The sequence below is a fragment of the Larus michahellis genome, chromosome 7 (genome assembly GCF_964199755.1).
Source record: "Larus michahellis chromosome 7, bLarMic1.1, whole genome shotgun sequence".
Taxonomy (NCBI): Eukaryota; Metazoa; Chordata; class Aves; order Charadriiformes; family Laridae; genus Larus; species Larus michahellis.
The window spans coordinates 5,314,451-5,341,310 of NC_133902.1; the positions used below are offsets into that span (position 1 = coordinate 5,314,451).

General features: G+C 37.2%; 1 protein-coding gene across 5 annotated transcripts in view; it reads right to left on the reverse strand.

Annotated features, from left to right (window-relative positions):
- The window catches only part of NCOR1 (nuclear receptor corepressor 1), a 74,206-nt gene that overhangs the window by 24,161 nt on the left and 23,185 nt on the right, over window positions 1-26,860 (reverse strand). For 4 of the 5 annotated variants that reach the window (XR_012588518.1, XM_074596149.1, XM_074596150.1 and 1 more), the window contains exons 6-22: window positions 26,053-26,166; window positions 23,581-23,637; window positions 23,054-23,106; window positions 21,134-21,200; window positions 20,084-20,256; window positions 18,180-18,270; window positions 17,456-17,634; window positions 16,929-16,983; window positions 16,022-16,123; window positions 9,534-9,664; window positions 8,798-9,015; window positions 7,069-7,131; window positions 6,269-6,408; window positions 5,408-5,534; window positions 3,409-3,964; window positions 1,289-1,418; window positions 783-978 (exon numbers count right to left, since the gene is read on the reverse strand). Coding sequence is in view for 4 of the 5 variants with exons in the window: in XM_074596149.1 (XP_074452250.1) it covers window positions 783-978; window positions 1,289-1,418; window positions 3,409-3,964; window positions 5,408-5,534; window positions 6,269-6,408; window positions 7,069-7,131; window positions 8,798-9,015; window positions 9,534-9,664; window positions 16,022-16,123; window positions 16,929-16,983; window positions 17,456-17,634; window positions 18,180-18,270; window positions 20,084-20,256; window positions 21,134-21,200; window positions 23,054-23,106; window positions 23,581-23,637; window positions 26,053-26,166 (2,452 nt within the window). In the remaining variant the exon portion in view is untranslated. Of the gene's footprint in view, window positions 1-782; window positions 979-1,288; window positions 1,419-3,408; window positions 3,965-5,407; window positions 5,535-6,268; window positions 6,409-7,068; window positions 7,132-8,797; window positions 9,016-9,533; window positions 9,665-12,562; window positions 12,708-16,021; window positions 16,124-16,928; window positions 16,984-17,455; window positions 17,635-18,179; window positions 18,271-20,083; window positions 20,257-21,133; window positions 21,201-23,053; window positions 23,107-23,580; window positions 23,638-26,052; window positions 26,167-26,860 lie in introns of those variants that run through there. The other variant, XM_074596152.1, reaches the window with a different exon arrangement.

Consider the following 26,860-nt stretch of genomic DNA (forward strand, 5'->3'; position numbering starts at 1 on the left):
GAAAGTTGAGGCTAAAGTTACACGCTTAGTACAGAACTGGGCCTCCCATGAGATATGCTTTTCTTGCACAAAAAAAAAAAAAGCAATCTTCTGCTAATCTGTTTGTAATTTCCAAGCTGTTGATAGAATTCATTTCAGCTCAAAGAATGAAAATCACGCCAAGAGCCACATTCAGGAAACACAGGTCCAGATTTCAGAATTCAATCCAAAACCTGCCTCCAAGTATCCTCTGTATATACAAAAGCAACCGACCATCATATTCCCAAGAGAAGGAACCTTTCACACAGCCCTTCTGCAAACAGAGAGGCTAAAGCATGACAGCTGTACCATACTTCTGTGCTCTGCTCCAGGACTCAGTGTCCATGTACAAACTCAGTGCAGTAAAACTCTCCTCATAATTGTGCTCGTACTCCTTTAGTAATTCTCTCTCATCTTCACCTTAAGCTCCTGAAAGGAGCTCCCCCAGAAGACGTGGTGATCTGGGTCCTCTCACCTGCACACTTAATCTTTCTGAATCTCTCTCTGTAGGAACAATTCATTTGGGGATTTCACATAAATGGAGCCAGTTTTTCTGCCTTATCCAAGTGGACTACAACGTACAAGTTCTCCCAACACTAACTGCAGCAGGATCTGTATAGTAGACAGGTTCCTTCGATCAAATGCCATCAGAAAGTAATGGTTAATTATGGTTATGCTGAACTGTCACTCTTAAACAAGGCAGCAATGTAACGGGTGGACATAAAATGCAGGGTTATTTCCATGACAGACGTGAAAATGCCTACCTTCCCACTCAACACTAGGGCTCTTGGAAGTGCCACAAGGGCTTACAGCACTTCGATACTCCATATCCAGCTGCTCTTGCCTCTGGCGTTGCTCCTCCAGCAGCGCTGACTCATGCATTGCTTTAATGTGCCGTTGATACAGCGCATAACCACTCACTGGTGTTCCAACAGGAACAGTACAGGGACTGCAGGAAACCTACGAGGAGGGGAAAGTATTAACATCAGGCACATTAATACAGGTACTTACTACAGTAACTATTTTGCTCAATGACTCCACTGCAGCGGCTGTAGTCTATGTATGAGTGTTTCAAACAGTCCACACCTGTTTTTAAGCTATTACTTGCATATTTGTTTGTACTTCACTTACTTAACCCCTCAAAAATATTATGATAACAAAGCAAATGATACATTTCTTCATTTGTTTCACGATTTTTGCCACTTCAGTGTTGCGACTAGTTTTAGGGACAGCAGATACTGCTTCAAACATCACTTAAAACACTCCATACCATAGGTGGTATGACAGCAGCTCGGTGGTGAAGTTGTTGCAGGTCCATCTGCCCTTGCTTTATTGTAGATGATACCAGTATTGACCCAGTGGGATTTAACAGCGAAGGCTTTGACTCCCTGCTGAAGATACTGGAAAAAGAGATAGAAAGAAGGGAAAAATATCACCAAAAAGGACTGAAATTAAACATCTCAAAAAATTTTACAGGCAAAAGTATGCGTCTCCACTTCAAAAAGCCAACAAATTTAACACACTGGACAAATATCAGAAAAAAAAAAAAAATCAGAATCATGTTGTGTTTTGCCCCACAGCACATCTGGTAGAATAGGCAACAGATGCTGCTGTATTTTTATAATACAGAAATTCCAAAAGAAGTGTTCAGAATCTCCAAAACCAGAAATTTATATAATGTTGTTCCTATATGCACAGTACTGCAAGAACGCAACCTTCTTTATAAAGAATGCTTTGAAAAAAACAGATACGAAACATTAGATATATTTAGTCCACAAGAAATAAATAAACAGTAGTGTACAACAGACTGCTTTGACATGGAGGGCTAATATGTTTGTGAAGTGGAAAGATGGTGTCTGAAGAGGCAAGAAACACCATCAACTGCACTCTTCCAAAGAGCACATGCAGAACGACGATACTGGATACTTTTGACATTTAACGTCTCTCCTTGGTACTGTGTTTATATTAAAACCACTGGGAGGGAGGGGGCATCGTCTCCAACGCTATGCTATGGTTATATAGGAATTACACCAGCAGAACAGTAAAAAAGACTTCAAATATGAATCATCAGTGGTGCCAGCCATCCCTCCCAAAATAAAATGATTCCAAAGACACGCAGCATTGAGTATACAGGGCTTTAAACGGACACATGGGTTATCCAGCGCTTAAGGCCAAGTTCCCAGGAACTATTATTTGCATGAAGACACCGTACGCTCTGGAGAACGAGGTCATCCATTTCTGAGGACACTTGCCCGTTAATTTACAGACACTGACTGGTAAGAGTGAGAAACACTTCCACTACTTTATTAATAATAGCCTTCAGGAGTTTCAGTTCTACTGATTGATATAATATGGTTCAATGACAGCAATGGGTACAGGACTCTAGACGTTTTACGAGCAAATAGATGTGAAGTGTTTAAAGGTAACTAAAATATCAATATTTTATGCCCCTAGATTTTCCCTTTTATAAAGCAAGTTTCATCTCCTACTAAAATATATATCCAGTCTGTTTCCTCTGTCAAATTCAAGGCATTTTGGTTGCATTCTACTAAACTGAGTTTGTGAGAGCAAGAATCAATTAAAACAACTCCATCTGCAGATTTTTGGCTCTATATTCATTAAAGAGAATGAAGAGCCCACGTACTACCCCACACCAACCAATCACACTATAAAACTATTCCAAATCTACATCTGAATGTGTAGATTTGTTCTTAAGTATTGTGTAACAGCAACAAACTAACAAAACCAAACCAAACCAGAGAACTTCAGTACCGATCCAGCTGCACAACCAGCGTTGAGCTTCTTAGTGGATAGATGGGGGCATTTACAAATATCCCCCACATTACCTACTTAAATTTTTTAGTTGGTCACCGATTTTTAAATAGCTGTGTATCAGAAAATCCTGCAGCGGCAAGATCTTCCCTTCCCCACCAGACGTACCACAGAGCTACTCATCACGGAAACTCACTCCACAAGCATCCTGAATCTCTTTTCTTGCTTTGGCAAATCTTCATTGTTTCAGTAAGCTGCTGTCCTTTCCAGGTAATTGTTTAACACAATTCCCACTCTCTGAACAGATCCCAGATGGCTTGATTTCCCTCATTCTCTAGCTTTCCAGGTAGTTGTGCTAGTTTGCTACCTACCTAGTCAGCCTGTCACCATAGAATCTTGCTTTACCCCTGCCTTAGAAGACCCTTCTTTTGGCTTTTCATCAACATTTTAAATCCACATTTCCCTCTGTTGCACTTCTAGCAAAAACTCTTTAGAAATTCTTTCCCTAAGTAGAAACTCATAACAACGTCGATAGTTTTTGGATGACTGTTAAGAAAATACAATTTTAAACAACTTCTTAAAGATGGGAAAATTTGAACGCTAAACAATTAAACTCACCCCTGTCTGTCAGGTTCTCCATCAACCTCCTCATCAGCACTACAGGTGGCACTCGAATCATTATCTGAATGGGATTCTTGTCGTGCTGTATTAACTTGTTGTGACAAACTATAGTCCATTTCCTCTGGCTCTGACTTTTCCTTGGGTTTTTCCATATCTCTCTCTTTGGTATCACTCTCTATTTTCACTTGAATATTCTCTGGCAGCCTCATTTCAGTCTCTACAGGTTCTACTTTGGTATGCACTGGAAGAGTAATCACAGGCTTAGCTTCAACTGGATGGCTTCTACTGTCAACTTCCATAGGCTCTTCTGCCTCATTATTTATTTCTTCCTTAACCTGTGGTTCAGGGTTCTGACTTTCAGCTGTTGATACACTTTGGGCTGTTAAGGAGGGAGACGTGCTGGCTGCAGGTTTGATAGTAGATTCTTGTTCTGCTGTTGCCTCAGTAGTTACCTTTGAAGCAGAACTCTCGGATGGAGTTTCTTCACTTGGTTTAGCAGGTTCTGCCGGAGTCGGAGATGGAGCACTTTCTGTATCAGAACTATTTTCAGCACCTGGGGGGACAAAAAAAAAAAAAAAAAAAAAAAAAGAGTTTTTTGGTGTAAAGATTCAACGTTAATGAAATCTAACTAGGCTTCGATGAATTTCGATCAAATTTATGTCTGCTGTCCCAAAACACAACAAGACAATTGCCCTGAAGAGCTGACTCACAAAGGGAGAGTAACCAAAAATCAACAGATGCAGGTTAAGGAGGGAGACTGGAATTACAGAAATAAGACTACTTAGCTATCTTTGATCTTACAGAGAGCCAGCCAAGTAAACTCTTGTGCGTATGTCAGAGACTTGGTACTTCTATACATACAAGATTAGAGTCAACATTCACAGTAGCTAAGGCACAGATTTAATGATTTAAATTAACATGTTTCAGAGGCATCACTGGCAGAAGTGGTAAAACACTGATTTTACATCAAAATCAGTCACATTTTATAGACAGGTAGACTTGCAATTCTCGCTGTAAGTTAACAGTTCTAATTTACTTCCTTTGTGAATCGCCATTGTTTTCTTGAAAATGTTGTCTTTGCTCTGTGAAAGGTGTAAACAGCATCAACTGCTAAATACCAGTTAAAGAAGGGCATTGATTCTTGCCATAAAGAACCTTCCTCCTCTTTTTAGCCTAGTTCATGAACTCCATTATATTATAAATAGCTTCTAGATAAATAAAAACATTTACGAAAAGCTATGGCAACATATAGAACATAGATTTATATTCAAGTCTTATCTTCCAATAAGAATCTTTGCTCCTTAGAACTACATCAGTATTTTAAAAATGTTTGTTGAACAAACGGATGCAATAAGAATCCATCAATTTTAACCTACCCATCTGTAAAACAAGTCATTAATTTTGACTTATTGTAGAAATGGACAGTTTGCCAGATTACACACACATACTGTAGCTTAAAAAAAACCAAACAACAAAACAAACGCAACCAAAAACCTCCTCAAGACTCAGCCATATTCTCTGATTCATCGTTCATAAATTCTATTGCTTATAGCTTCTTGGCTGGCCAAGACTGACTGATGTTGAATGCCTATAATTACTAGCAGTTGCAACCAACACATTTAAAAAACCCCAACGCTTAAATTTGCCTGCCTGAAGCTTTGCTATCAACTACGAAAGGTTACATATCTTTGACTCAACTTGTTTCAACACACACAATTTTTTGACCAGGTGCTGTCAGTTTATCCTCTAGAAGATAGCAAAGTCACAGTATCTCAAGATACTAAGCAATAACATCTTAAGGTTGCTCTATACTAAAAATGCTTTTCCCCCCTCCAGGTACTACCGGTGAAGTGAGTTCCAATTGCTAAAATCCATCTGAAACATAGTATTTGAGCACTACATTATGGAGTGGAACACAGCTTTCTGAGCATATAATTGGCACAAAACATACGTCCATTTCTGTACACGCACAAGTTTCCTTCCCAGAAAAATTTACCTTCGCTGTCTTCTGGATTCTCTTCTTCATTAGATGCTTCAATATCCTCATCCTCCTGAGCTGACACAGTTGAAGCTACACTCTCACACTGTGATACATCTCGCTCCTCACGGGGCCTTCGCGAAGACTGACAAAGACATGGCATTTACATTGTACCGAAAATTTGCAAGTATTACTTCCTTTTACATGCATTCTCATTTATCAATCTGAAGTTGAAATGAAAGGCAGAGAATATCTATTTAGCACAGAATCATTCACACGGGCACACCCTTTCAACTTCAGGCCAGCTTTTGCTGCTCTGATGAAAAATAAGTTTGGGAACAAACCACTGTGCCAAGATATGTCTGGGGAACAACAGAACTACTGCAGCAAACACAAACACTGATGGTCCTCACTTCACTGAGAGAAGACTAGGATAACACCACAGTTTAGAGGATTCTAACACTCAGGAGTCTACCTTAGATGCCCTAAATCTTTCAGTTCTTGGTCTTCTACCAATTCTCTTGCTCTGTTTCGTAAGGTTACTGCTTATTGTGTTTCAAGGTAACTGTTCTACAGCAGTGACCTGAACTTCTACAGTTGCTGGTCTACGGATAAGGAATGTGGTTTTCAGAGCACTAAGGAATTCTTCAGGCTTGAGTGTTCTATCTGATAGAAAATTTTCTATTGCATTTTAAAGCAAGAACTGATTAGTATCACAGGTCAGTGAGCATCAGCTGCCTTTTCTAGATTTATGTCACAACACAAAAACAAGTGGAAAAGGAAACAAGTGGTGACAGCAAAAGTCTTAGTGAACCGTGAATGGCTTCAGAAAGATGCCAAGTTTTGCCCTGCAAAATATGCAATGTCCACTGCACTTACCTTCTGCTTGTGCTGTTGGAGGAGGCTGTCCAGATTGTGTCTCCGTTTATAGTTGAAATAGAAGTTCTTACACTGAGCTTCACTTTTTGTCCCAACCATTTTGGCAATTGCTGCCCAGTTTCGTCCATGCTCCACTAGGCCTGTTCAAACAAATAAGAACCAATATTTACTATGATAAATGATTCAGCTATCCAAACCCAAATAAATGAAACAATGTCTACAGGAAGGTAAGATAGAGAAGTATTTCTGTCCTTAAGAGAACTCTCATTATGGCAATGTATTTGGTAATTACTTATGAGGTGAAAAAAAGCTGTGTCAACCTGAATGTCTGCCTATGAAGCCTTCAAATTTAACTCTTTGCTGTGGCTAGTATGTAACACCTCTGCTAAAATATTGATTTTATGCATAAGATTTGCACGTGATAGTATCTGCCAAATGACTAAACAAGTTATAAACTAGATTACCTTTTCCATGAAAAGAATGTCTTACACAAAAGAAATTTTTGTAACTTATAAACACATTACTTTGAAAATTTACATATGACAAACACCTTCACATCTGTTTCACAGACTTCGGTGTAGCAAGTACAACAGGAAACAGTTTTAAGCAGCCCATATGAAAAAAGTCAATGTGGGTCTCAAAAAACCGATTTTGTCTGTTAAAGACGTTTGCTTTTTTTAAACAAAACCCAAAAGCAGCAAATTTCAAATTATTCATTCAGTGTAGTGCTGCAAAAAAAAATATGATAATATTGTAAATTCAAGTATTCAGAAGTAAGTCAAAAGCTTCACAAGGTTTACCTTTCTTAGCAACTTCCATTTCTTCTTCTGTCCAGCGGGATGTTTCCACAGGCTCCGCAGAAGCTTAAAGAGAAACAAAGACACTGATGAGAGAAGAGACCAGGATTCACTATTATGGCACCAATCATGTATCCCACAGTCAATTAATCTATTTACATTAAGGCTTGTTCAAGTCATTTGGGAAAGCTGCTCTTCTCAGTGGGAAGTAGTCAGTCTCCATTAAACCAAGTTAGAGATATAGTAGGAACCACCACAACTGCAGCACAATTCAAGACTATTCTGCCTACAGAACTGTGATTAATTATCTGTCTATTAATTATTAAGGAAGACTTGTAAGTAACTTAGATGTATTTGCCACTAAAATTGTATTTAAACTGTCAACGATTACCATCAACTACTAAAAGCGGCAATGCAACATGCTATATATAAGCTAGTTCCACCTTATTTCACCGACTGCTGAGGAAAGCACTGAAATGGTTTTTTATCGATTAGAGGGTATCAAGAAATCTACTATTCTTGTATTCACTGAGTCTCCTACCGGACAGAGAAAAATAAAGGAAAACAAAAAACCAGTAAGTAAAACCAAGCAGGAAACTAAGTATGATTCAATGCAAAATACTTTTCATTAATTTCTCTGGATTTTATATCATTCTGTTTAAATTTCTGAATGGCATTAAGCTGCAACAGCCTCCATTTCCTTTTCATACAATATGCCATTACACATAGCATGCAACACGGACCCTTCAACAGCTTCCACTAACAAACAATAAAAGTAGGACACTATGAGGTATCTGATCCACTGAAAAGTTATTTTGGATTTTCCAGAAAACTCTGCAAAAATGGTTTAAAAAAAAAAAAAAAAAGACAGAATCGAAGACCACTATTGCTTACTCTATCTGCTGACCAAAAAAAAAAAAAAAAAGAAAAAAAATCAACTGAGCAAGAATACCTATCACCATCTGATGTTTACAGTTAAATGATAACTAATTTGCCCACTTACTCTGTTCTTTATGACATGCGGAACATTTGAGCAACAGAAGAGTTTTTGCAATTCTAAAATAGCAGCTGCTTGTAACTGCCCAGTTGAAGAGCTGGGAGCAACAAACTGCCACAGCAGAGCACGGCAGGAAAAAAACAAAACGGCCCCACCACCCTGGATAATTATTTACTACGCACAAGGGGTATACTGTTTGCTAGTATTTCTGCACCACAAATCATGTCAGCCTTTTCAGACAGGCAGCCAGAGACAGCGTAGTCTTTTGCAACCATACCTGCCGAGAAAGTGACATTTTATTTCAAAGAAGGCTCTTACCTAGGATCTAGTTCAGATTATAAAACTCCCTAAAGTACCCAAATATCAGGCTTACTTATTTAACAATAACCTCTGTGAGCTACAGCCTGTAAGTCAATCTGTGTCAAAGGCATTTGGATCTCTACAGATCCATCGTTAACCCTGCAAAGAGGAAAAAAGCAGTTACCACAGAAAGGCTGAACTGCCCTTTTTTCCCCCCATGTGGTTCTAACAGAGTCATCTGATTACACATGTACTATTCATGAAGTTACACTTGTAAAGTTTAACAGTACCACACAAAATTATAAGCAGGCCTAAGAATAAAGACATAATACTAAAAGAAAAAAAAAGTGCACTGCATGCACAGAAAATAGCCTTATGTCAGTGAAGAGCCTGACGACCAGATGGGTCCCCGAGTGTCTTATAAAAGCTACTCACAAGGTTCTGGTGGGGGTGGAAGAGGCGGTGGTGGCTCTTCAGTGGCTGCAGCTGCAGCAGCATTTGCTTGTGCAGCTTCGTTTGTCATTGATCTGGTGATTCTGCCCTTCCGACGACCTTGACTATTGGCAGTTTTTCGGCCCCTAGGAGTGGCCTGCTCCCTTTCCTCTGTTTCCTCTGGTGCAACTTCAGTTTTGTCTTTTTCTTTGGTATTCTCTCTGGGAATAGTTAAAATATAATTCAGTCACAGTCAGACAGCCGTTATGGGCAGATATTCCTGAATATGGATGTAAAAAACCCCAAAAAAACAACAACAAACCCGAACCAAACCACAAACAAAACTCCACAAACCCAAAAGACGCCTTTAAGTGAAACAGAATTCACTTACTGCCCACAATTTAGACTTGCTAGAGAGCAACACAGATACATGATATTATCAACTTCAAAGAAAGTATGAATACTGGGATAGAACATATGAAAAAAACCCAAACCAACAAGGTGTGAAAATTATTAGATGTGCAAAAAAGTAATCCTATGGCTTCTTCCATCAGTCTGATTAGTTCAGCAAAGCAGAGAAATTGGTATGTCCAAAAAAATTTTTATACACAAAACCTACCCTAACTAGGAACAGTTTTCAGTCCAGATTTCACAGTCAGATTAATGCGAATCCTGGCCTGATCTTTGCAAAAAACTGCAATCTAGCGTGAATTAATGCACTTTCAGTACATATACTTACTTAGATTCCTCCTTCTCGTCCTTTTCCTCCTCATCTTTCTTTTCCTCCTCTTTTTTCTCTGCTTTTTCTGCTTTTTCCTCTTCTACCTTTTCTTCTACCTTTTCTTCTTGAGAAGGACGAGCAATTTGTTGCTGAAATGAAATGAGATTTACACATTATAACAACCTGATCGCACTAAGTGCAGCAACTTGTACTCAGCAGAAACACTGATGCTCCCACTGGATAATATTTTAAATTACAGTCACTGCACACTGGTCTACACAACAGTAAAACGCCTCTGCCCAAAACTGTAACACCCATCTGCACCCTGAAATCATAATGAACGTGATGTTCCAAGCATTATCTCCCAGACTTCAGAAGTCCCCTTTGCCACAGAATGTGCAGTTTCTATCTATTAGCTGTATATATCCTCAGAACCTCTCAATTTGTTTTCTCTTGTGTTTCTTCTGGTCAGCTGTCCCATTCAGATACGGTATTTTGTCTTATAAATTCCATGGAGGCACAGGCTTCTTCTGCAGTGTGAGCACAGAGGCGATAATGTACACGTACATGTGTTGACAAATACATGTGCTGTTGTAGGTCACTAAAAATGAACAGCTACGTTTTAAAAGTGCTTGGAGAGGTCTGACCAACACCTCGCGTAGTAATGGTGTCACTCCTCTCAAATTTTATTTTTAACATTGTCCATTTTAAAATAGTGAAACCTGAGAGCTCACAACTTGGAAGCAGAAGATCTTGCAGCATGAACATTATGACCAATTCTACGCCATCTTCTCAAAACCGTCATTAGTAATTAAGAAATATAATTCAAAAAATTTCAGAATTATGGATTTCAGACTTATGTTTCCAGTGAATCTATGGAAGAAAAATTATAGCCTAGAATTATTTATTTATTTATTGAACTATAGTCTTTATTGAAATGATAGTTTTACAAGCACATAAGCACTGACAAATGACAAAGGAATTACCATTACTCATAATTATACTAAGGAAAACTGCACAAAACAGTATTTACGCATTGTCTGTTAAGGGACTCTCACTTCTTATCTTTCATAGCAATCCAGACGGCTACCACGTGCAAGTATCTCATTTCAGAAAGCACATAAATTTGATTTAAACTTTCCAGAAGATACAATCTGCTTCAAACAGGAACTAATGGAAGAAATTTCTGTTATTGAATGTGATCACATAGAATTACCAGCATGACCCCTTTCAGCTGCTAAAAAAAAAATAATTAAAAAATAAACTAAGAAACAGAAGAAAAAATTGTGGCATTGTTTTTGCTATTCCTTATCACACAAAAAAATAAAATAGCCTCAGCATTCCCTGCCTGACTTGGCTGTTAGCAGTGGCCTAACATTAGACAGGCCAAATATCCTCTGATGTTTTAAGAAAGCATTAGAAAAAAATGATACTGCTCATACAGAAAAAAAATCCCAAGTATTAGGAAAGATCTGTCAAATGTAACTATAGAAAAGATTTACTTAAGTTTTACTGTTGTAACCATCCCTAAACGTATTTAGGAGTCTAAACATTGTTTTTGCCACCCACAATGATATATCTGCAAACGGTCAAACCATCTTGCTTTCCAACACTGCCGAGTATCTCTGTCCACAGCTCGGCTGCAAACTCCTTCCTCTCCAGCTTAAATTACCAAGCAGTAGTTTTCTGCTACTAAATAAACCATGTAACCCACTCCCCAAACTCCCAGAACCCTTACACGAAGCAAATGGTAAATAAATTAATTCTCCTGACAGGCCTCAAAAGCCAGCAACCCGCATCAAGCATCTAGAGCTTAATCCATACTGCCCATGCACCCAGAATAGTATCTGTAACAAGGTGATCTTCCCAGTGCCCCAGAAAAATCCAAGCCTTCTGTACTAGGCACTGTACAAGAAGAAAGAGAAAAGAAAGCCCAAGGCTGCAGGTGAGGTTACAGCGGGCACGACTCCAGTTAATGGTGAGGGGAGAAGGAGGAGGAAGAAAGAGTGCTCCTCCTCCTCTCTGAAAATATGTAAGTTTATTGAAAACGCATGATCACAGTTTAAATTCTGCCTTAAATATATTTTCATAGGAAACTACGGAATGCAAGAGAGGGTGGGAAGTCAGATATGGCCACACCAAGGGAACCACACACTGGAGCTGACACTGAAGGGGCTTGAATGGGTTAAAGAAACCACCTCTGTCGGACCAGTCACCCATTCAGAACCCAGTCACCCATTCAGAACCACAATACCCAGGTGCTCTCCACAAAAATTCCGTGTGTGCAGAACCCACTTGTTCCTTACTGGGCATTAAACTCTGAGTCAACTTTAAAAAAAGCAAAATACATATAATACTTATATAAAAGCTACCTTTCAAATAAATACCCAAGGACACTTGGCAATTCACGGAAAGACAAGAACAAAGACCTACAAGACTGCGGTTCTAGGACTTCATTAACTCAGATTTTACAATTCACTGAAAAATTCCTCAAAATAGGCTTTTCCTTTCCACAGAGGAACCAACCCTCCTCTAAGTGTAGCAGCAGGTGTCACTGTTTCACTAACAAAACTGAGGCTGGAAACAGTCACAAAAAGGACTTGTTTTTGACTTTTTAATAATGTGAACTGGAGCAGAAAACCCAAACATTAACCACTATCATCTTGCTGCAAATTATTAGCATTTAAGACCCTGGCACTACTTGGTTATGCAAAAACTTCCTTCAAGCAAGATGTCAGAGACATGCTAAGATAAATTATTTCCATCGTGCTAGATAGATTGGCCTCAAAGGCAAGGGGTTTAAAATTGCATTTTCAGAAGAAAAAAAAAATTAAAAAATAAAAAGCTGTATTTTACATATAATCTATTTACAAAACAGTTGCTGAAAATACCCTGTTCTTTTTGCCTGGCTAACTTAACATCATCACACTTTGTAAATAACAGGGTTCTCTATTTCACAGTTAATTTACTTAACATTCATAATCAATAGGTCAAGTGCAGGTTAAACACAAACCTTAAAACAGTTGAAGCCTCAGTCAGCGACGTACCTGCACATTCATCTGTTGATTAAAACTTTTACTATCCAGGCAAGGGGACGGGCTTTAACTCGGGGCACGATTCAAAAGGACAAACCCCACTCCAGCACCGACATCACACAGCTCTTTCGCAGAGGCCGCCTGACCCAGCAACGTGTTTATTCCAGGAAACTGTGTCATTCTGCCACTTAAGCTGCCTACGGCGGAGTTGCCCATCTCACATACAACCTTCTAATCTCACCGGGGTCACCCGAGGTAATCCCCACCGAGCCGGGCTTGATTGGCCGTCACAGACATACAGCGAATTTCTGTCTAGTCACATCACTGGGCCCTTCCACCTGCTGCGAAAGGAGACGGCTCCGGCCACCGCCAGCTGCCTGTGCTGCCCAGGCAGCCAGGCACAGAAACACCCCCCTCACCGACCACCACCAGATTGCAACGGAAAACTTCACTGGGAGAGAACCTCCATTCCATCAGTTACTTAAGGAATTCTCTATAATCCATGCAAAAGCATCACATACCCACGCGTTCTTCCAATACTATTTTAGAAACTTGCTCTTCGTTTGAAAAGTCACATTTGGTTTAAGACACGCTTGTTTTGTTGCCTCTAAGTGTTCTGGAACGGTTTGGCTAGCATTTTATAATAAGGCCTTTCTAGACCTATTTGAGGAGAAAAACGTATCAGAATTCAATAAACCTTACGTCTCATAACACGACATGCTTTAATCCAGCATTCATCTTCTCTAAAGTAAAAGCCTCCACACTGAAACTTGAGTCAAGTTGTACTCACAACATTCTCTGAAGGATTTCACCATCATTACCATTAGTATCTTCTTCACCACAATATTCTATTTGCTTGCCTTCTAATTCACAAAAATATATGAACTATTAAGAGTTTAAGCTGACGCACCTGTTATCGGCATAGGCACATCTTGGTGCACATCACAAGTCTCACAGGACTTGCGTTTGCCCATCAGCAAAGAAGCTTCACATTGTTGCTCTGAGATATGAAAAATATCGGCTCCCCACAAAGCTGGGGTGTGGGAGGGAAAGGGGGGGATGAACTGCAATCTGCAACTCTAAGATAAAAATTCTGGCAAGCAAGGCACTTCAACACTCTCAAATGCTTTTTTACTAGCTGTTAGAGATGTTGCTAATTAATCATTAATAAAATTAAGAAATACAAATACAATTTTTGGTACCATGTAATTCCTTACTTTATTAAACACACTAACCACAATACTTCTGAATTTAAACTTCCATAAATGGTAAAGTTTCCCATTTAGAATGTTTAGCGTATTCCTTGCAAATACACCTCAGCATTCTTCAGTGCTATGAAGTCCAACACATGAACCTTCTAGCAGTTGCCCAAAGTTTAGTGATCTGCTGTAGTACTTAATGCTGACCAACAACCAGCAACTAGGACCTACAACTCTGTTAAAATTCAAAAAGAGCTAGTAATTTGAGTATAAATCAGTATTCAGAGGAGCAGTTCCAAAGTCAGGCAGAGCAGCTTGGGTTTCCTTCCAGAGTGAGCTAAGTTCATGCATCTATGCCCTTGTGTACAAGGCTGTAATTAAAATCTTTCGAGTTTATATGCATTGCCCAAGGAAAGCAAACAACTTATGGATTGAGAAATCCATTCAAATTTTGAATTCTACCAGCTCCAATACTCTCAAGTTTAACAATGCTGAAAGACAGTTAAATACAGAGTTATGATCTTCGGAATATCTCAAAACTTACAGTTACATTGCATTACAGCTTGAGCCAGTTCTGGCTCCGCAACTCTTAGAAGAGCTCCAGAAGAACAGCACATGGCAAAGATATTGCTCAACCTATGTATATTTACTATGACCACACCAATCTCATTTTATACTGGAATATGAAACTGATTCACTTAAAATGGCAGCATTATCTGTGTTTAGTGTCCACAGTGATTGTCTACATTTTAGACAAAAACTCATTTATTTCCATCTTCTTTGTATTTGCCATACATCCATACTTTCATTGGAATCTTTCACGATCACTAGTCACACAATAATACACTTCTACTAAAAAGCATTATTAGGTTTAAGAAGTCTAACAGAAGTTGTGGCAAAATACAGGATGCTTCCAGTATTCTCACCCATCACAGCAGTTCACAACTGGTCAAAGCAGAAGCTCTAACTAAATCCTGTTCAGAATGAAAGTGACCTTATCCATAGGCAATCCATAATTTGTGGGGTACAGACAAGTAAGTCTTCTGTGACCTGACCTCTTCTCTTAGAACACCAAACTATAATTTAAAAGGTTTAAGTACAACAGCATCACAGAAGCATGCCACGACGACTGTTTCTAGCAAACAGGATCATCTTATCAACTGAAGCTGTTTGCAGCAAGTTTCTTTTATATTTCTATTGCTGGGACTCTCAGAAAACTTATGTTATTAGAAAACAGGGTTCACATATCCTGAAGTGTAATATTTAGTTGATTTGCTGCTTTGCAGTTCCGTACAGATTTGCGCAGTCACAATACCTTGAAGTCTCAGCAATTTTTAGTATCGCTGCTGAGATAGGACTAAATCAAATAACCCACAGCTCTTCAGATTTTAATATCTGCAGATTTCTAAAACCCTGAATTTGAGAAGACTGTCCCCTCCCACCCTCATCAAGCTTCAGTTCCAACAAAGCACTGGGTATTTCTTCAGCACATCGATCCATACAGGTTTCCAGCTGTTAGATTAATTTTAAGGATACTAACTCGAAATACCTGCAGGCTTGGTTGTTACATCTAATACTCTCTTCAGGTACTTTATTTCATATATGAGCTTTTTTCCTAACCTCGTCACTGACATCGCTTTTATTCTATTTTCAGTACTTCCTGAATACCTGTTTCTTAATTTTTGTTTTTATATGTATTTATATGCTTTTTGTACATAATATGCTGTTTTCCCCTCCAAAGACTTCCAAAACTTCCAGAAGAAAACTTCCTGGATCAGCAGAATTTTTTTTATTTGCATGCATTAAATTGGTCTCTTTCTTTTCGCTATTAAGTTCCAGTTTGACTTTGAGCCTGACCACGAAATAAAGATCCCTATTAATTTCTGCTTTTTGACAAACATTGACATAATAAGTGATTATATATTTTCCACTGCAAATCACACGCTAAACATAATTCCTGTTGGCTTCAACATAGAATTTAATGTTAACTTCAATGTCTATGGCAGGGTCCTCAAATGGAATGAATTTTCGTATAGGAAAAAAGAGTCACAAACGTGCAAAGGAAGAATATATTCCACAGAATTAAAAGCAAACTAACCAAGAACACCCTTGAGGTCAGAATTCCTTAAGTTTAAAAAGGGCAAAAATGTAGTAAAATAAAAATAATTATTTTTCCTTCCCCTCCCCATACTTGTTATATCAGATAGCAAGACAGCTGTAAATATGAAACAATAAAATAACAATATTCAAGTGACAAATAAATTTCAGATACCTGGTTTCTTCCTCTGCGTTTACCATAATTCCTTCGCACAAGGGCTTTATAATTTTCATTTTTCTTGGTCAAATAATAATATAATACACAGTCGGGAACATTCTAAAGTGAAAAAGCAAAAAAATAATTAGGTTTTACTGGTATAAAAAAAAAAAAATACGGTTTTAGTATTTAATTTCTCTCAACACTTCAGTCCCTAGACTGAAATAAAACTCTATTAGATTTGTTTGCTCAGCAGGGAAGCCAATTCACACACAAATATAACAATATAACTATGCACATAATCGTAGCGTTAAACACAGGTCCCATGTATGTATGATATCCCTCAGCTACTCTCGTCTGCATGATTTAATCTATACTAGACAATTTGCAAGTTTGAAAGCTTTTATTTATCATAATAGCTGTATACATTCAAGATGCTGCTGTAAGCCTTAAGAAATCCTAACTCGCCATTACTGCTTACATCTGGTCTGCCAAATCAGTTCTAACGACTAGAATTAGTTCTAACAACTAATTCAGCCAGCAGCAGGATCCCACCGACTGGAAAATGGGTGGCAAGATTTCTTAGAGTTAGCAGAGTGGCTCAGCAGAGCCCATTATGTCCTTATCTAAACAGTGAGAGAGCTAAAGAAGCTTACCTGCTTCAAAAAGAAAATAAATCAAACCCAAAAGCAGCGCCATTTTCTTTTATTGCTGTCAATAGTGTCATTTCACTAACTTTTTTGTCAGATGTTTGCATGCACTGATTATGTTACTGATCAATTATTACAAAATCCTGTGAAAGCAGTAACTTTTTTTAGACCTAAAATTTTTTCCAGGAAGAGAAAACGATGCTGGGATAAATGACTTACATTTGGAAAGTTAGGGATCCCACCCTAGGCTCTACTTACATTAAAAAAGATCTTACCTTTCGTTCCAGGTAGGAAGCAATTAGACCAAAGTTCTTGGGATGTTGGACAAACCTTTTATAAATCAGAAATTATTTAAGTTTAACACCATAATTCACGATCAAATACGCAAAGCAGTCTTCCAAACAATCTTTTCCATCAGCAAGCCTTTGATTTACACAACTGAAATTAGTCTAAAAAGCCCAGTTTTCAAATTGTGCAAATTTAGAAATAAGCACCTAAAATTAGCTATTAGCTGATATAATGAGATCATATACCTACTTTTCTCATTTTAATCTTATCACAGAACTAAAGTATTTTTAAGAGAATTTCTTATCTAAGGACTAAATGCATGTGAGCCTACTCACTTGAAAAATAAGTAGAGAAGTCTAAAACTTTTGCAATTCATTCATCCAACTAAGAACATCATCAAATATTATTGCGCAAAAGCTTCAGCATTCCCTATTGAACTGATGTTTACTGTGGGGTTAGGTATTTAACTCTCATTAGCAACATAATAAAAATAAAAGATAAGAAAGCCCATTACTTTTCCTTAAAAATCTCTTTCTCATGGTCGGTCCAGACATTCATGAACTGTCTGTCTTTATAAACTTTCATGGGATCCTCCATCAGACCATTCATATTAATAAACTTCACTCGTCTTTGTTCTGCATCAAACATCATGGGAGGAATGACAGAGAGCTGACGCATTTGTTTTTCATTATTCTACAGGCAAAGAATAAAAGAAAAAGTAAAGAATACACAAAGTTGCTACTAATGTTCACAGTTACCGAATTACACAACTCTTTAAAGCTCCACCACAGTATACGTTCACAGTTAGTTTGAAACTTCTTTTTGTCCGCTTTTTAACTCTTCTAGAAGTTATGACTATCCCAATGAACATTTACACAGTCAGCTAAAGGGAAGTGTGTCCCAAATGATGAAAAACTAAAATGGGGCACAGGGTTTTAGAAAGGAAGAGTTTTCACATGTTTGTTAGAGCTGTAAAAAACTAGCTTGTAGCAAGCCTGCAATGAACACGGACACATAAGAAAAATCTAGGACAGATACAATTAGGAAACGTAACCCTTAAAAGAAAAGTATTTGTAAGACCTGCTTCAAGCCAAACTTCACATAGACTCCTCCAACCAGCCCAAAAAGGTTTCTCTTATCAAAAACCCAAACCCTCTGAAAGAGACCTTTCACTGCCAGTTAAAGGATATGGAGTCATTTGCCGTGTTGCTACAGCAAAGTACAGACAAGAGCCTCACCTCCTGCTCAGAGAGTCCATCAATGATTTCAGAAATCTCATGTTCACTTCTAGCAATAGTGGCTGAGAGTCCAGCCCCTCTCTGACCAACTCTAGAATTAGGGAAAAACAGAAGTAGTAAGGATAAAGTGGAAAGCAGCTGTATTTTCAGATTTTGTACACAACAATGACAACCTTCAAAAGTCTTTAAAATACTGTTACCAGTCTCCCAGATTAATTAGGGCTGTTCTTTCTTAAGTAGCATCAGAGTACAAACTCTGTTCATGTGCTGCAATTTCAAACAACCGCTCGGTTTTACAGGTGAATTTGCAAGGCTCAGCAAGGGCACGCTTGAGTCAACATCAAAAAAGGAGCGTTACAACCGATTCCATTGCAAGTAGAGGCTTTAGATACACTAACAGCCTTCTGCTGAGAAATATTCACCAGTGGCACAGAAATCATCATCTTAGTGAAAGACAGCTTTTTTTAAAAAAAATAAAAAGAAAAAAACCACATTAAAATTGCCGTTCATCAATTTGGTGAAGTTACTAATACAGCACTGAGATTCACTGCAACAAAGGAACACTTTTAACTTTTGAATTGATGGCGAGTGCTGTAATTTGAAAGAATTTTTCAGCTAGTGATCTTTACACTTAAGAACACCATAATAGTATATTACGGCATGTGGGTCAAAAAGCATTTCAGAGATAAACATGACTGACAGTCACAGAGACAAAACATCTTCAGTTCCTCAAAGATTTTACGAACTAATCAATTTGCACAAAATCTGACAAAAAAACCTTAGTATTTACACAGCATTAATATTACAAGCACAGCCACAAAGATGCCACTACATTAGAGATCATAAATATAACGTAAAGAGACGGCCCCTTCCCAAGTAGTTTGCAATTACAAAGATGTGATATATTCTGAATGTAAAACCTTCTTACAGATAGGAGTTCTGTTTCTGTTCTAACAATTTACTTTCTTTTCCTCTTTTCTTGATTCCACAAAGTCAGATCTTGCAGACTTCACGATATATTGCAAACTATCTGCTTTTCCTATATTTTATGAAGTAAGGGAATTTAGACAGATGGTTAGGAGAGATAATGAGATGAAATCTTTACGGGGCTTGAACTCTCCAAGGTGTATTAAAACGATTTCAAACATTAGATAAACAGATTTGAACACAGATCTGAATCAAACTTGACCTAATTCTAATTTAAAGCACTACCAACAGCACCGTAGATAAAGTGAACTCTCAAATGAATTGCACTTCATGCCTTTTAAGACTCTGTACAGTTTCCATTTAGCAAACGTCTGATAGATTAAAATTAAGTAATAGCGACTTAATTGTCATAGCTCTTGCATACTTCAAGTACAACAAAAGATCACTCAAATTGTTAATTAAAGTCAAATGATTTTGGAGTGTGCAGGCTAACGTATATAGGGATCATCAAACAAAGGAGTAACACAGACACCCCGTGACAGAAAAATACTAAGTATAAATTAGGGCGTAGGCCCAAAATGAATAGGCTTGCGTGAAGCTGATGCTCCAATTATCTTAAGACCAACTGCACAAACCTCTCTGTGCATCCGAACAGCTTCACTCACACAGTCTCCCCAAGCACCACAACCTAACTAGCCTCTGCTAATTAGCCCTTCTTCTGCAATCCTCTTGGAAAAATATGGGGTTTGATGGCAGATCAAAAGAGGGGGATAGGAAAGGAACAATGTGGACATCCCTAAAGCAATGAAAGAACATTTTACTTCATACTGTATGATAACACTAATAGTCTTTTTTTAAAGACTAAAATGATGAACGTAAAACCTAACCAGTAAGCTAAACTAATTTTGTTGTAAATAGTTTTAAAACTTAAGTCCTAAGAGGTATTTTATAGGAATATTTCAAATCTATGGTAATACCTTTGGAATCGTTCTTGCTGTTCTCTTTGCTTGCGGATTTCTGGAAATTGTTTTTCATAGTACTCTCTTGTTTTGCTCTCCTTCGCCTTCCTGCGAGGATTATTTTCTATCCTGTCAACTTTCTTCTCCCATGCCTCCATCAGCTGATCATAGCGTTGACAGATTTTCTGTTCCTGTTAAATTCCAAAAGTAAACCTTGAACTAAACACAAACACGCTTAGTGATGAGTACCCACAATGTGGCTGAGCTCCGTATTTTTCCTGCTCTATTGGCTTTCCATTTTGAAGATGACATATACCCAATTTTCAGCAGAGAGAAGGTGAGGAAGTGGATATTTTTTTTTTGTTTTGTTTTCATTTATTTTATCTTAAAATTTTAATTAACAGAATGTGGCTGGAATCATTTCAGTATATCCTCAAGCTCAGCAATATGTAGAGGGCTGCTCCTACATGAATAAACTAAGACTGTAAGAACAAAAATACTTCATTACATTTTCATGGGGGAATCTTCCAATCTGATGTATAATCTTCCGCTATTCTTAATAATAAAAATGATCTTTCAAACACCACTCAAAACAGCCTTTTGACTTTGTATGTTACTCGCTACCACAGCATGTAAGAGAAAGCATTAAGTCAATTAATACTGGTATCCAATGTACACAAATTTGATTAAAAATGCTGTCCAACTGAAAAAAAAACTTGGCCATCTGCCCCATTTTCTTTTTGATACTATAGCTGCTATACAAGAAAAGAAGTTCAGGGAGAGGCCAGGCGTAACAGTTAAAGATTTTCACCGGGTCTCTTCCATTCATAAAGAAAACAAAAGAAAAAAAGCTTTTTCCTTATTGTACTTTAGATGGATTTCAGTCAAATGATCAACAAACCACAATTATAAACCTGCCGTTTACTTTCCAATAAATCAACATAATTTTAGCTTAAGATCTTATTTTTCTAATGAATGGGATTTACAAGACAAATTTGGGAATGCAAGTCAAGGATCCAGAGAGAAAACCAACCACGTGCCCTTTTTACAAAAACATGATAGTATTACCCGTTGCTTTCTTGCATGATTTCTTCTTTTAAAGAATAGTATTAGCTTTTTCCTCATCACCTGGTTTCTGGAAAGTGAAATTGGAAAAAATAAAACATGAACTACATAAGAATCAAGCACTTCAAAATTACTCAAAGCCCGTATGGATTCTAGATGCCAGATCATTATTACAAGAAATACTTTTCGTAGTAGAAAAAAAGAGGGAAAGTTCCTCCTGATGAAACAATCATCTAGCTAATACTGTATTCTATCAGAGAGAAGATTCCTGAAGAAGGCTGGAACAAGCAACTGAGACACAAAAGCTTCCAATTTCAAGCTAGGTGCTCTCCTTCACCACAAGAGAGATATTACGCCAAAATGAGTAAATTTAGCTTAAGATATTATGATTTAGAAAACTATTATCATCACAATTCAATCCTTAAGAGTTTTACAATATATTAATAAAAAATTAAGTATTTTGGAACTGCTGAACAGCTACATTGGAAGGACTGGAGAAAGATTTACTTTAAGAGAAGTTTTTGAAGGACAACCATCTGTAGGATTTTTCCTGTACTTATAAAATATTATGAAATGGTACTAAAAGTTACAGCTCTTAGTAATATGCACGTAACTCACTATGCATTTCTTCACATCTGAAACTGACAATTTATTTCTTCTTTTGGGAAAACTGGTAGTATAGAAATTGGTTAATGAATAAAAAAAAACCTTACGAAGACAGTAATGTTCTTCAACAAACTTGAATCAGGATAATCATGCCACAGCAGTAAAGTTTGTCTCAAAAACACTGATATTTCAGTTTCAAAGTGAGACATGAAAATAAATATTTTCCTGCCAGTTACCATCCTAGAGAAGCTATGAAAAGGCCTTGGTCTTCACAGTTACAATAGAGTGGCATTTCCTCAAAGAGGATTTATAAGGAATATGCACTTTTATGGCAGCTACAATTCAGCAACTATTTTCACCAAAGTGAAATGCACATTTTGAAAATAAGTTGATTTTTACTGCCATAGAATGATCACTATTTTGATATTTCAACACATTGCTACAGAGTAAGATCAATATTGGTTTGACACAGACGCATTAAAAAATAAGACCTTATTTTACAATATGAATTGCTTTCTGTAGAGAAATGAGTCCACCATTATCTCTGCAGAACTGAGACACTCAAAGGAATCAGTTGCAATTTAATGGACATTTGAATTTGAGTACAAATAAGCTTAATTAAAACATTTTAAAATTAATTTATTAAAACTTCATTTCCATTAATAAAAGATATTTGCTTCAGAGAACTAAAAAAGTTAACTCATAAAAATTTGAGAAAAAAGTTCTACATTTAACAAGGAACAAAAAAATTAGTTTTCCTCAAAATCCACGTTTCTTCCAGAAGATGACAACCAGTTTACTTCAAATCACTGAATTTGGTTTGCCCTAAATAACAAGGAAGTGTAGCATGCAACAACTCTGCTCGCAGCCCATGACAGAAAATGAGTACATGGTTAAGTCAATAAATAAATAGGTAATAACAAAAAAATCATTTATTGACAGCCTTAACTTTTGCAACCCTTCTCTGAACAGTACAGTCAGGAAGAGTTGACCAGGCATATCTAGGTCAAATCTGGTATTTAGGCTTTGAAAAATGCAAGCGTTACCAACTTAAAAAATACATTTTAGGATTTATTTTTATCTTTAAATTATGATGAAAAGTTACTGTTTCCCTTTACCTTCAGTACACATAACTGATTTCTTATAGCACTGTTCTACAACAAAGAAATTGGAAAGTTACATAGACTGGAAGCTTTTAAATATGGTCGAAGTACACGCATCCTATTTGTAAATCGCAGATAAAAAAAAAAAATCTGAGTGAATGTTTGAGTCTAGACCCCCTTAAACGGCACAATGACAAGATAACAAAGCACTTACGTTTTGATGTTTTCATGGTAGACCTTTGTGTCTGATGGTTGGTTGTAAAGAGGCTGCAATTTTGGATTAGAAAGGTACACTTAGTACTTTTCAATGCATGTAATTCTAAAAGTATATGCAATATATTAAACAATATTTTAATATTTTGCCAATGGTGCCACATCTCTGAGTGTAATCTGAAGGGACTAGAAAAAAAATGCTCAACACAAAGCACAGATTTCATTACTTAAAATTAAATCATTATAAATACCTATGTATATAACAGTATTTCAATTTTTCATATTTCAAACTGTTCTCTCAAATAGATTCAAATCCATTTTAAAAGATTACGCTTACGTGCAAATCAGTTCACTCAAGCCCCAATTCACCAGTGTATTTAAACACATACTTCTTTTATACACAAACATAGAACTACATCTGTTTACCACAACAGAATTACAGATATGAAACCAACACTAGCAACACAGAAAATAGAAGGAAAAAAAAAAAAACCAAACGAAAAACACCAACCAAAAAATGCAACTTACCAGTTCAACTTTTGGACCAAGACCTTCAAAAATCTTGTGAGCTTCTTCTGCTTTTTTCTGCAAATAAAGAATTTTTTTGTATAGTTTAAGTAAAGCAGCTGAAGTTAGTATCAAAAGTGCACCTGAACTCTTTCACTTAAGCTAGCTGCTAAACCCCTGTGTCATCCTGCTACATCCTTCTTAACCTACTTCTGCAATGTTGCCTCAGCAAATCAAGAAACCTGAACCTGAATTGCGCAGTTACTACTCTGATCTCCATCTTTGGAAGCCGACAAAAGTATAAAAGCAGTTCAAAAAGAGCATAAGTTTAATAAATAACATAGCAAATATTACACACACAGAGTAGTATGTCACAGGTCCTCCTTCCCTCACGCTAGGCAAAGACCTCAAAACAATTCTGACCCTAAAGGAGGCAGCACTGGATAAGACAGTTGGCTTTCACAAATTCATTTCAAGCCTGTATGATCTTCCAAAGCCCTTTGTCAGCAGACAAGACTATCCGTAATGACCTAACAGACTAGTTCAAATTTGCTTCTTTCTCCCCAACAGTTTATGTGCTAGCGCTAAGACACCTGCAAAGAAAAACACACGATAAACTAATCCATAGAGCAGTTATTATTAGAAAGCATTCTGCTAAGTCCTAACCTCTTTCCATGTAATTGCAATCTTGAGAAATTCTTCGGAACTCACAGCTGTACAAAATAATTATATATCAAGGAAATATTATAGTGTTACCCTGGTAGAATAGTTTTTCTGGTCTCAAAACATTTAAAGGTGAATTCCTGCCCTACTACTTTAACCAAATTTTAGCCAACAGTAGTTGAATATTAAAAGTAATTATCCTAAACTGCATGGTTTGAAGATGAAAGTTGCCAAGTGGACTGTTCTCTTATACAACTGTAGACGGAAAGACACCAAACAAGTGCTATGTACAGAAATGGCTTAATAACATCTTTAATAATCTTTTAAATAAGGCAGTGAGTACTGACACGTGCTACTTGTACAAAGCCCCGTCAATATTGCCATTCTGCAGTACGTGTAATCACATGTAATTCCTGATATGAGAACACAAACCAAGTGCTAAACGGATTCACAAATGCATCAAACTTGGTAATTCCCCTTGTATATATAACACTATATGAAGAGCTACACAGACAGAAGCAGCTAATAAATGACTATACACTGATGCACGTCACTCCATCTCAGACAACACAAAAACGGGTTTCCCCATCTACTTGCACATACACAACACGGGGAATGCAACAGCACCTTCAAAATTCTATTGTGAAAGCCACCCATAACCACAGTTAGCAGACAGAGTTGCACAGTAGCCAACTATGTTGTCTTCAAATTCACACGGTTTTGCCTACTACTCAACATGCAACTGAGCTTGAGGAAGTCTTGTAAGGTGATCGAATGATTTTAATACTTTTCGATTTCATTATAGCATGAAGGAGATTTAAAAACAGTAAAACTGGTTTGTAACCAGAAGTAAACACATCGCTCTAAATTGGTTACATCAGTTTTTGTAACATATTAATCATCCTAACGTCCTGTATTAAGTAAATACATCAAATTTTACAGACAACTTGGGGAGGGGGAGAAGAGGCTGCATGGAACACTTGGGACAGAGTTCTACTGTAAAAAAAAAAATCTAGTATTGGGTTGCAGATTTTTACCATCTCAAATTTTCAAAAACAGTCTATTGTAAGAGAAATTAGCTGTTCTAAACTACAAAATAAAATTGGGAAATTAAACAAACATATACCACTCTCACAAAAGATCATAATACTTTCAAAACCAGCAGATATTCAACTCCCTAATCCCAAACTACCAAGGAAAAAAAAGCAGGAAGCACTTTGCTATGGTGGCGATATTACTAAGCTCCTGTGCTTTTATCACCACTTATGGAACACAAGCTCACAATTCACCTATATACTACTTCTTCACATCTGGTCATTTACCCAAATCTTAAGTGTGAGAAGTCAGAGTTTAAAAAAAAGGCACAGAATCTTAAAACATATGCAGTTTTTCCCCTTCAGCTAATTTAAATGTTGTGTCTTCAGCCAAGCTTGTCAGTATTTATGTGAGGAAAAGAGACTTCAAGATAAATTTCTGAAGCTTTTTTTTATATATACCTATATATACACACAAACATACCTATCTATTATGTATGCATGTGCGTAGATACATAGATAGATATGTATCTCAACACAGAGGTCTAGGGATGAGACCCATAGATGTGTTTCCCTAGACTGCTTATAAGATAGGAGGATCCTGTGATCAAGAATAGAAGTGTCATGCAAGTGTCTTTCATTTAAAGAAGTAAATGAATATTAAAAAGAGGGGCAGGGAAATCACTAATAGAGGAGAAGCAAAAATTGCCCCACAGAAATTAATTAAGACACAAGGAATTTTAGCACATTGGGTCAGACCTACAGCTACACTCAGTCAACTGAAAAGCATGCTTACCCGATTTTCATCGTAAATAATTTGGACAATACTGCGGTGTTTCTGTTCCACTGGAGGAGGGGAGACAGGCCTCTCTGGCTCTGGAGGCTTAGCAGCTTCTTCTTCAAGTTGTTGCTAAGAGACGAAAGAAAGAAAATCAGCCATCCGCACCATGTTACCCTTACCAGTAATTAGTCACCAGAGATAAAATATGCATCTGATCAACAGTTAGCACCGCCTGTCATTTCTCCTCTTAACGGACAAGGAATGAATGAAATAGTTTTAATGCCAACAGGTACAGTAACAAGACTATTTTTTTTACTATTGGTAAACCAAATTAACTGTTTACAAGTCTCACCTGCATTAAATCAGACTTGTTTCAGGTTGAAATTTAAAGCCACTGTCGCATTATAGTTTATCCCTATTTAACTTTAAACAAAAACATTAACTTTGGAGAACAGCTGCACCAAACCTGCGTTCTCACAGAGGAAGAAACCACAGAGATGCCTTTCTACATTGTAGATATTCGAGTGTCATTACTACTACTTTTTTTAAAAAAAAAAAAAAAAAAGGGTACAAAAGTCCTTCTAACAATCCACAGAGAACACCATTCTAAATGTACTTCACAGCAGAAATAAACCACTCCACATGTATTGAAGTTCCAAGATTGTTACAATACCAAATAAGCAAAAAGAGAGTAATATTTTCCAAGCTACCACACTGCTATGATTTGTTTTCACATCAAATAAATCTGATTCGGTGACGTCTTAATTTTTTAACTGTAAATATCCTTCATCCATGCCTGCCACAACAACAATGCCACGCAACA